Source organism: Lepidochelys kempii, chromosome 6 (genome assembly GCF_965140285.1).
Source record: "Lepidochelys kempii isolate rLepKem1 chromosome 6, rLepKem1.hap1, whole genome shotgun sequence".
Classification (NCBI taxonomy): Eukaryota; Metazoa; Chordata; order Testudines; family Cheloniidae; genus Lepidochelys; species Lepidochelys kempii.
This window is the reverse complement of record NC_136385.1, coordinates 122,566,628-122,578,265: the sequence shown is the minus strand read 5'-3', so window position 1 is coordinate 122,578,265 and position 11,638 is coordinate 122,566,628. Positions and strand designations below refer to the sequence as shown.

The following is an 11,638-nucleotide window of genomic DNA, read 5'->3' as shown; positions in this document are numbered from 1 at the left end:
TGGGGCCTATCTGCAGGGGAGATTTCCCCAGCTGTACTGATCTAGAGTTATAGCTGTATAAGCCCCAGTGTGGACGCTCTTATTCCAGTATAAGTGCCTGTTTCCCTCTGCCCTAAGCTGAATTGGAAAAAGCCACTCTTGAACTGGAATAAGTGTCCATGCCAGCGGGTATATCTCTAGCGGTTTAAATGCACACCTCAGCTAGTATTGGCATAACTGCCCCGTGTGGACAAGCCCTTAGATAGATGGACAGTGCTAAGGGTCCCACCGCTGGGCCCCACCTAACAATGGAAGGCAGCACCGAGCCTGCCCCAGGGCGGGTGGCTACAATGTGTGTGCGGGGGAGGCTTGAACAGGGGCTTGAGTCGCCTGAGCTTGCGTGTGTGTGAGGGGCGAGGAGGGGGCAGCGCAGGCCGACAGCCAGCGAGCAAGAGGGAAGGGGAAGGGAGGAAGAGGCGGCGGCGGCGGCAGGGAGCAGCGAAAAGCAGAGGGAGAGCGCGGAAAGGGGGAGGGGGGAGACCCCGGGGGTGGGCGAGCGAGCGAGGGGAGGCGCCGCCGCCGCAGAGCGTCAGGAGCCGGGGATGCTGCTGCGGGGCTGAGCCGGGCGGGCGGAGCGGGGGCGGTGGCAGTGGGGCGGGAGGAGCGGGCTGGGCGCCCCCGGCCCAGTGCAGCGGCGGCGCTGGCAGGAGCAGCGCCGCGCTCCGGCTCCCCCTGCTGCGCCGCGTCCCGGCGGCTGGGAACCTCGCGGGGCCGCGGCCGCTCGGAGCCCCGGGCACCCCCCGGGCGCTCCCCATGCGCTGAGGCAGGCGCCCGCGCCCCGGGGATGAAGCCGAGCCCGGCGGCCGCCGCGGCCAAGGAGCCGGAGCCGGGGCAGCCGCAGGCGGCGGCGCCCCGGGAGCCCGATGGGCGCTGGAGGGAGAAGGGCGAGGCGGAGGCGGAGCGGCAGCGCACCCGGGAGCGGCTGGAGGCCACGCTGGCCGGGCTGGGCGAGCTGGACTACCTGCGCCAGCGGCAGGAGCTGCTGGTGAAGAGCTTGCTGCTGAGCCACTCGCCGGGGGCCGCCCCCAGCGCCGCCGGGGCCCGCGGGGAGCCGCCCGGGGAAGGGGACGCCCAGCGCAGCCTGGAGGAGAAGTTCCTGGAGGAGAACATCCTCCTGCTGAGGAAGCAGCTGGTGAGCCGGGCTGGGGGGCGCACCGGCGAGGGTCCCCGGCTGGGGGGCGCGGGAGCACCAGGGGGCGCACCGGCGACGGTCCCGGGCTGGGGGGCGCGGGAGGCGGGGAAGGACCAGGGGGGCGCACCGGCGACGGTCCCGGGCTGGGGGGCGCAGGAGGCGGGGAAGGACCAGGGGGGCGCACCGGCGACAGTCCCGGGTTAGGGGGCGTGGGGGGCGAGGGAGCACCAGGGGGGCGCACCGGCGACGGTCCCGGGCTGGGGGGCGCGGGAGGCGGGGAAGGACCAGGGGGGCGCACCGGCGACGGTCCCGGGTTAGGGGGCGTGGGGGGCGAGGGAGTACCAGGGGGGCGCACCGGCGACGGTCCCGGGCTGGGGGGCGCGGGAGGCGGGGAAGGACCAGGGGGGCGCACCGGCGACGGTCCCGGGTTAGGGGGCGTGGGGGGCGAGGGAGCACCAGGGGGGCGCACCGGCGACGGTCCCGGGCTGGGGGGCGCGGGAGGCGGGGAAGGACCAGGGGGGCGCACCGGCGACGGTCCCGGGTTAGGGGGCGTGGGGGGCGAGGGAGTACCAGGGGGGCGCACCGGCGACGGTCCCGGGCTGGGGGGCGCGGGAGGCGGGGAAGGACCAGGGGGGCGCACTGGCGACGGTCCCGGGCTGGGGGGGCGGGGGAGCACCAGGGGGGCGCACCGCGAGGGTCCCGAGCTGGGGGGTACAGGGGGAGCACCGGGGAGCGCACCGGCGAGGTCCCGGGCTGGGGGGCGCACTCCCAGGGCGCGAGAGTCCGGGTGCCTGGTGTAGTCTGATCTTTCCCGTCTCCTCCTTATTGCCCCGATCGGTGACCCTCTGTAACGGACAGACGCGCCTTGGGGGAGAATGACACCTCCGTGTGTGTCTGATCCCCCCCAGCCCTTCCTCCTCCCTCTCGGGGGGCTCTGCGGGCTCCTACGGGTGCCAGTGAAGCCGGCGAGCTCCGCGGAACCTCATCTGAAGTGGTCGTTGCCGGTTGTGTGTCTGGAAGGCACAAGGGCAGGAGACCTCCAGACTCCCGGTGCTCATCCCCACGGCTCACAAAAGCAGCCCGGGCTGCTCACAGCTCGATTAATTACCCGGCTTCAAATGAGTTTGTTTGTTTGTTTTGTTTTTTTACCATGAAGTTGAACTGCTTTTCGGGAAGAGCCTTCCTAATCCGGTGCTGTCCCCTGGGCTGTCCTCACCTTGTCCCCATTGCCCCTGGTCCGGCTCTTCATTTGAAATGTGAGGCTCAGTGAAAGCGCTTTGCCTAACGGGGCAAGAGTCCCTGAAGCAAAACGAGAAGGCACCTCTTGATTTAGGGGGCTGTGCTTGGTGGAATAAGCGAGCTAGTTTCTGCAAATCCGTTCATGTCCTGCGCTCTGTAAAGCAAAAAAGCGAGCGGGTCGGGAAGACGCAGGACTGTGAAGCAGAAAGCATTTCTTCTATTGAATTTCTATCAGAACTAGTAACTAGCTATGAAAGAGCCAGAAAAATGTATTCACTATACGGTGCTGGCGTTTTAGTATTAAATCCTGATCATTGCTCAACAGAGCAACTGATAGGCGTGAGGTGAGAAGGAGTTTATCCTTGGTTTGCTACAAAAGAGATAAATTCACTCCTTTTAAAAAGCCCCTGATGCAGCCTATGGTGCTCTTGTACTGCCTACTCCACAGCTGCCGAAGTCAATGGGCGTGCCTCTGCTGACTTGACTAAGAGTTGCATTGGGCCCAGAGGCTATCCTGAGATTTTAGTGGGAGTAGTGAGTGCTGTGCAGTTTTCAGGATCAGGCCCTTTAAAATAGGGATGCTTTTGTTGCAAATGCGCTTTGTAGCTTGTGGGGGGAGGAGAGAGCTAGACATGAACCGGTGGATCATTTTTCAGTGAAAATAACTCACAGCTGTGCATGGTATTCTTTGTGCCAGGGGCCTGGCTCAGCATTTGTGCATATTGGCTCTGACCAAGGGAGAGGTTGGATTTTTGATGTTCACTTGCAAATCTTGATTGTTTCTGTAGGGTTGTTTTTTTGTTTGTTTTGTTTGTTTTTTTTAAACCGTTTGGTTCAGTAAATGTGTATAGTAGGGTTGCTTCCTTCTAAAAAGGCGATGTGGCTGTTCAAGAATTATTAGCTGCCAAATGACCACAGTAAGGTAACAGGAATTATTACTCGGAATTGGGGGTCTGTGGTAACACTTTAATTTGTGCACTTGACATTCCAAATTTGAACCAGATGCACTATTCCCAATCCTTCTTTAGAGGGGGGCTGGGTCAGTAGGTGGCGCAATGAGTTCCTGCTCTAAACCTGTCACCTCTGCAGATCTGGGCTGGATCCAAATCCTGGCTCATGTTAGAAGTGGAAAAATAATGTGCTTGCCCTTCCCAAGCAGTAGTGCATTGTGCTAGTCCGTCTAGCTCAGTGGTTCTCAACCTATTTACCGTTGTGGGCCACCTCTGCAGCTCTCTGTGTTATGTGGGCCGCAGCCACAGAATATATATATACTACCTGTATGGCCCTGAGGATGTCACATCGGCTGCAACTGTGTGCTGATTGGGTCACAGGTTGAATTCCACTGGTCTAGCTCATGCTATTAGCCTTTCAGTCTTGGGCCTGATCCAACACCCATTGAATCCAATCGAAAGGCTCCCCTTGACCTAATGGTTTTGGGATTGGGCCCTTTATGAGCATCTACACTCAGAAACCTATCAGAATACTGCTGGGTGCAATGCAAAAGTGTATGTGCCCGTGTGTATAAAAACTGTCGCAACTGGACGGACGATGGATAGATACGGTTGTAGTATATGTAGAGAAACTGATTACACTGACCTTGGGTTAATGAGCTTCTTGCAAAATCATTCTTTATTGCCCATTGTATATCATCAAAATTACCTTCATAAATAGCTTAAACAGTCTTATTACAATAATGTAATACAATTGTAATGGGGGAAGAGAAGGGATTATTTTTCCTACTTATTGTGTTGTCAAATTAATGAAAGGACCCTGATCCTGGTTCCTGTAATCTTACCTTATGCTTTGAGAATATAAGATTATAATGTGCAACAGAATGAGAGCGATTGGAATTAAATGTCTGCATTCTAGTTCAGCTGAATTTTTATCCTGAACTTCCAGGCAAGATTTCTGTGGTGTCCCCCCCGCCCCCCCCTTTAAAAGAACTGACATGGAATTTACAAGCTATTCTTCAGCTGATACTTGTGGCCCATTTGTTTCTGGACAACAAAGGTGACATGTTGCTTTTCTTGTTTTCCAGAACTGTTTGAGAAGGCGAGATGCTGGTCTATTAAATCAGCTGCAAGAACTAGACAAACAGATAAGTGATCTAAGACTGGATGTAGAAAAGACTACAGATGAGCACCTTGAGACAGACAGTCGCCCAAGTTCAGGTAAGCCCCATATGCTGCAAAATAGATCCACCCAGCAATTGGTTATAAACCGGTTATAAAACGGAAGAACCTTCAGCAATGTAACAGCGGAGAATGATAAAGGTCCACAGTGTGGCCATCAGTGATGTTACAGTGGGACCAAGAAAAATTCAGCTGCCACTGCAAACATTACTGACTTCATACAGTATATTCAGAGGAAAATTTCAGGACTATTGAGAACATGCTGCACAATCGTGTGTCTGATTTTTCAGAAAGTGGGGTTTCTTTCTTTAAAAAATAATGCCATAGATGAAGCTTTTTCAGAACGCTTCATTTCTTTTATTTATGGGAATTGGGTTGCAAGAAAAAGTACAGGAAGGAAGCAGCAACAGTGGCTAAGGAGACTTGTAGACAGTCTCGTAGCCAAGTAATACTGGTAGAATGGTTGTCAAGAGACCTAATACCCTGTTAAATGAGCTTTGAAGGCAAGTACAGCCAGATTTTTCTTAGCACAATCTGTAGTGTTTTGGTTTCAAGTGGGCTTTTAAAAGTTGTTTGAGATATTAATATTTCAAAGACTGTGACATCCCACTGCCTTATTTTCAATAAACAGAAATTGTCCCAGTATTATAGTATTACTGTATAGTACAACTAATCTGGATGATTGAATGAAATGGTATAAATTGTCTGAGATCCAGTGAGCCAAAATACACAGAAACTCAACTGCTTTTCTAGGGGTGGGGGAGGGGCATTTTTTGCATAATAAACAGAGAACCAAAATAAACCAAAGTTTTTATTTTTGTAGGATTTTATGAGCTGAGTGATGGGGCCTCTGGATCACTTTCCAATTCTTCTAACTCAGTCTTCAGTGAGTGTTTATCCAGTTGCCATTCCAGCACCTGTTTTTGCAGCCCTTTGGAGACATCTTTGAATATCTTGGATGGACGCCCAAAATCTGCAGGTACAGTAAAAGCCAGTATAATACACCATACTCCAGCGAGTGGCTTTGGCTTATCAGTAGAAATGCTGCATTGGAGCTAGCAGGGTCCTATTAACTCTTCCTTTTTTCATTTGCTAAACTACGTGTTAATATAAAATAATCCAGAAAGACTCTGACTGATGTATTTGTCGCATATGTGTGGCATGGGGTATAGATTTCTCCTGCCACTTTTTCAGTCATTGGTGTGAATTGTGAGCACTTATAAACCCGTGATCAGCTCTGATATCTTCTGCCCAGTAAAGGGCAGTGGTACATATACACATAAGCAAATTCATTGTATAACTTCCTATCACTTCCTTTTAAAAAACAATTTTTACCAAAGTAAAAAAACCCACCTGAACCAAATTAATTTATGGGTAGTGCATATTTGTGCCTATGAAAGCAAGCGACTAATAGTTTCCCAGCTCTAACTGCTGTCTTCAGCGCATGGACAATTGTGATGAAGTGTGTGCTGGGTTTGTGTCACATGGACAAATGGCCATTATGAATAATGGAAAAGGTTTCTCTGTCTTTGGTAAGGGAAAGATGGATGTTTGAATTTCCAGTTACTCTAGTCTAAAGATGTAAATCTCAGTGTGTATGTGTGTCTTGGTTATATATTGGGGCTGGTTACTACAAGATTTCTGTTGCAAGAATCCTCTTATTTGTTGTATAGGTCTGGAAAGAGGGGTTGAATAGGACCTTGTTTCAATTTGGATCCTGGAGGATGCTTACAAGCAGTCATGTATTGCTTGGTGTTCAGAACTTCCATTCTGCAGCCGCTCCGCCCCCAATGCAAGCCTTGAGCAGGCTTAGATTCCCACCCCCCTTGCAAGGCCCCCTAAGCCTGACTGGAGCTGTTGTCGTCCCCCATCCCCGTCCCCCAAATATAGAAGTCAAACTATGCCTATGAGTGAACTTTTGTATTTAGGAATCCAGAGCATAATCATTCAAGTTTGTCTGTCCTAGAAATGTGACTTTGTAGCAATTCTGAGATGTTGACAGCTTTCAAATTACCCTCTGGCCTGCTTGATGTTTAAATTTCCCTATCACCAATCTATAGGTCTTCATTATCAAGCATGTTTTAAAAACAATCCTGCACAAAGATCTACAGCAGATTACATTGCTGGTTTTCATTATACAGAATGGAAATATGAAACTCTTCAACAGATTATGGCAGTCTAGCCCACTTCCCACAGTGGCATGTTTCAGGGATGTCCTCTTGACAATTTGCTGTGAATATTAGACTGTAACAGAGAATTTAAGAAATACTGTGATATGACCTACAGTAAGTCAGCTGTTCTTCTCTTACGCTCCTGATAGACCCATTCTTGCTCTCCGAGCAGCACTTCCTCTCCTATATAGTCCCACTGAAATCTATGGGAACTGCGGGGGTTAAGCATGTTTGATAAAATCAGCCCTCTTACTTAGGTGCCTAAATATGGCCTTAGTAAGGCATTCAGATCGGAACATTTTGATCTAACTATCTAGCCCCCGAGGACGTCTCTTGCAGGGCTGGGAATAGAACCCCGTGTCTCTGAACTCCCACTCCTGGGCTTCAGTCAAAAGATTCTTTGTCTTTGACATCCCCTTCCCCTCCCCTCCCAAGAAGATTCTCTTATGAGTGTTCTTTGACTCTTGATCATCTTTTCCTGAACAGAATTTGAAAATTCTGAAGCCCTATAAAAGCAGTTCTAAGTAAAAACGATGGAAGTCCGTGATCAGCCTAAAGTTCCTAAAGAAAAGGATGGTTAATATTGCCCTTCAGCCAACTGTTAACAATTTTACTGGTGTAATTTGTTTGTTCCCTCTTGGTTAGTTGTGGGTTTAGCAGTGCAATATATCTTGTAACACACACATCCTCGGGCTTTCTACGGTTCTGCATCTGACAGTCCATGTGGATGCTGTAAAAGTCAATTCTAGAATTCTAGAGGCCTCTGGCACAAAGTGGAAGGCTCTTTAAGGCAGATTTTGTACAAGTATAACTATGTTGCTTAGAGGTGTGGATTTCTTTTTTTTTTTTTTTTTAAACTGATATAATTACACTGTTACAATCCCTAGTGTGGATTCAGTTTTGCTGGTATAAAGGCGCCTTATACCAGTATAGCTTATTCCCCTTTCTGTATGGGACTATAAGGGCTAGGCTACACTACACTACATAGGGCAGGTCTACACTATAGCTGAGATCAACGCTCTGAGATTGATCCACCAGGGGTCGATTTAGTGGGTCTAGTAAAGACCTGCCAAATCGACTGCAGATTGCTCTCCGATCCCTGTACTGTACCCCCGACGAGAAGAGTAAGGTAAGTCGACGGGAGATTTTTCTCCCGTCGACCCCCTGCGGTGTAGACCCTGCTGTAACTTGACCATCGGTACATCGTACATCGGTACATCGGTACATCGTACATCGGTACATCGTACTTGACAAGGTACATCGACTCCAGCTACATTATTCATGTAGCTTGATTTGTGCAGCGTAGGTCGACTTACCGTGGTGGTGCAGACATAGCCATAGACTGTGCTGCTCTAGCTATATCAGTATAGCTGTACCAGCAGAACCCCCTAGTGGGGACACAGCATATGCCAACAGAAGTTTTTCTGCATGTATAGTAACACCATCTCCCTCAGTGACGTTAGCCAATCTGTCTGCCGTAGTGTTGTAGCCGTGTCACTCCCAGGATATTAGAGAGACAAGGTGAATGAGGTAATGTCTTTTATTGGATCACTCTTCTGTCAGCATAGCTGCATCTACACAGCGGGCTTTGCCAGCATACTTATGTCGCAAGGGGAATTTGGTTTTTTCCACACCCTGACTGACATAGCTAAGCTCGAAAGCTGGTCTCTCTCTCACCAAGAGAAGTTTGTCCAATAAAAGACATTACCTCACCCACCTTGTTACTCTACCAACAAAACATTATAGTGTAGACCTGAGAATAAGCATCTTCATACCAGTATAACTGAATCCACACTATGGTGGATTGTAGAGTTTCTACTATATTGCTCTAGTTAAAGCAGTGTGGGTGTAGACCAGGCCAAAGTCTTCAAAAATATCTTTGAAAAGACTAAAAGCGGAACTACACAATGGCAGCATCTTTAAACTCTTTTCAAATGCATTTCAGATCTCGTAGGCTGGATGGATTACAATAAAGAAAGCCAGCACGAGGACCCAGCATCAGGTGCTGTCTGTCGTTCGCTCTCCACAACGCACTCCAATTCCCTTGATGTGGTTGCAGATGTACATCCAAAGTATCAGTGTGACTTAGTATCTAAAAATGGGAATGACGTGTACCGTTACCCCAGTCCCCTACATGCAGTAGCCGTGCAGAGTCCAATGTTTCTTCTTCCTGTGACCGGTAATCCCCTGAGAGAAGAAGAGAGACGTGGTTGCAATGTTAATGATGTTTGCACTGGAGCTGAACTAGACTCAGCAAAAACAGGCAATTCCTTTCTCCTGCAGAGCTCATGGTCTGTACCCTGTCCTTCAGCCAACAAAAAACTAGAGGGTTACATCTTGAGCCTTGTTCAGAAAAAGACGCATTCTGTGAGGACTAACAAACCGAGAACAAGTCTGAATGCTGACCCCACAAAAGGCATTTTGAGACATGGGAGCATGTGTGTTAGACAGACTGCGGCTGTTTCACATCCTAACATTGTGAACCTGAAGAATTCCAAACAAGCATGTTTGCATTCCAGTGGAACAACCGCTTTGGATAATGGCACCTTCTCGCCATTAAATCAGCGGTCAAAAGAATCTAATGGGGAGCAGCTGGAAAGCAGAAAGGTGCCTCCGGCTGCAGCCTACCCACCAAGCGCTGTCAATGAACTTCAAAGCAAACATCTGTCAAGGACCGTCAAACCAGCATCTCAAGAACTAAACTGGTGTCCTGTAGCTACAACAGGGGATATCCCAAAGGAAAATGGCCAACTCTTTGCTAAGTCTCCTACAGAAAGTCCTGGTAGGCATACAGCACTGCAGCAGGAGAATAAAGTGACCCACCCACCCAAAAAGCTACTGCTAAAAAACCGCTTGCAAGCAGCTCACCCCACTTCGCCTCCTCTGGAGGAGAGACCCACGTTGGATTTCAAGAGTGAGGGCTCTTCCTCTCAGAGCCTGGATGAAGGCTTGCTGGTGAGTGCTCAGTACATACCAGCTCAACAGCAAAGCCTTAAGCTTCACAAAGGCACCAAAAGTGTCAAAATTCTGAAGAGCTCTACTCTGAAACACAGGTCCCACCTGGCCAGCCTGCTGGAAAGCAATGCGCCCACCATGCGGGAGAAAACCAAGCCAATTGGCAAAAAGTGTCGTTTCCCTGATGACTTGGATACAAATAAGAAACTTAAAAAGCCCTGTGTGAGAGGGAAGAAAAGCAGCAATTCACAGCTGGAGCCAAGCTTTCCAAGCAGGCACACTGGCCTCCATAAAACTGTGATCAAATCTCACGGACATAGCAGAGAAGTAGTTGTGGCCAAACCTAAACACAAGCGAGGAGATTATCGCCGGTGGAAGTCCTCAGCAGAGATTTCCTATGAGGAAGCCTTGAGAAGGGCAAGAAGAAACAGGAGAGAAGCCATAGGGGTGTATTCACAAGTTCCCCTTCCGTACGTCAGCCCCTACGCTTACATTGCTAGTGACTCTGAGTATTCAGCAGAATGCGAATCCCTGTTCCACTCCACCGTAGTGGACACCAGTGAAGATGAGCAGAGTAACTACACGACAAACTGCTTTGGAGACAGCGAGTCCAGCTTGAGTGAGGTGGAGTTCGTTGGGGAGAGCACGACTACTAGTGACTCCGATGAAAGCGGGGGGCTTATTTGGTCTCAGTTTGTCCAGACTCTTCCTATCCAAACGGTGGCCGCTCCAGAGCTGCACAAAAATGCAGCAAAGGCCTTTGTCAAAATTAAAGCCTCGCATAACCTCAAGAAGAAAATCCTTCGTTTCCGATCTGGCTCTCTCAAATTGATGACGACTGTCTAATGAAATGACTTGTCCGCGTGGAACGCGTCTGCTTCTAATTAAAGAAATGAGGTGCTTTTGTGTAAATAGTTTCATAGATTTTTTTTTTAATACAAATATTTAAAACTTAAGGTAAATTATGACACGGCTTCAAATCTTGGGTGGATACTAGTGCCTTTTCATGGAAATAAAAAACATTATACTCGTTTTTAAAAAACCTGCCATTTCAGTGGTGACAGCTTCAAGTGCATAGTATCAGAAGGCTTTGAAAAATAATAATGTTCCCAAGAATGGATCTTCCTTGCCTATTCTTTCCAACTCTGGGTCTTGTAATACCAGGAGATCAACAGCTTAAAGTCATAAGTGGAGGATCCTAATGTTTGTTCTTATCCCTTAATATTTTTTCTCTCTTGTTCCTGCATGTTGACTATGTTCCACCTTTTGTCTGGCTGGATTTCCTCTTGTAAACCTTTCTTCTTCTTGCAACCTCCTCCCCCTCCACCTGTGTTTGTACAGTGCCTAGCACACTGGGGCCCAGGTCTACAACTAGGGCTCCTAGGTGCTATGGTAATTCAAATAATAGAAAGGGCTCTCACTTAATCTCCCTCTTGAGTTGCCTTCTCCAAAAGGCACTCTGCTATGGATGACCCCAATGTGCATCCCATGTGTGGGACTCCCGCCAGAATGATACATTGCTCTCCAGAAGAAACCATTGGACCAGCTGGGAAAGGCTCAGTAACTCTTCAGTATATTGTGTAAAAGCGCTTTTTAAAAACTTATGCATGTCATGTGCATGAATATCAATAGTTTTAATATTCCTGTCACTGTCAAGTTACTGTACATCACAAACGGCTGTTTTTATATATCGTGTAAATTAATAACACATCATATGCTGTAATAAACAGTCTGTTTTAATACTTTTTTAAAGTTTGTTACGTTGCTCTAGAACCAGCGGTTGGGACCGCACCAGCACTGCCCGCACCTAGAGGCACACTGAATGTGGCCATCCGACACTTGCTGCATCCGAACTACACAGTAACTGAGGCGAGTTTGAGGTGTTCCTGTTTTTGGAACCTGTACTTTGAGGTGGCAAAGGAGAGAAATGGGTCAGTCACAGCTCAGTGTGGCTCAATTCTTTCTTTTAA

General features: G+C 49.2%; 1 protein-coding gene across 1 annotated transcript; it reads left to right on the top strand.

Annotated features, from left to right (window-relative positions):
• Window positions 1-648: 648 nt before the first annotated feature.
• On the top strand, window positions 649-11,408 carry DACT1 (dishevelled binding antagonist of beta catenin 1). The gene is made up of 4 exons (XM_073349969.2): window positions 649-1,171; window positions 4,449-4,581; window positions 5,366-5,521; window positions 8,659-11,408. The coding sequence occupies exons 1-4, from the start codon at window positions 824-826 to the stop codon at window positions 10,512-10,514; spliced, it is 2,493 nt and encodes an 830-aa protein (XP_073206070.2). The 5' UTR covers window positions 649-823; the 3' UTR covers window positions 10,515-11,408.
• The last annotated feature ends 230 nt before the right edge of the window (window positions 11,409-11,638 follow it).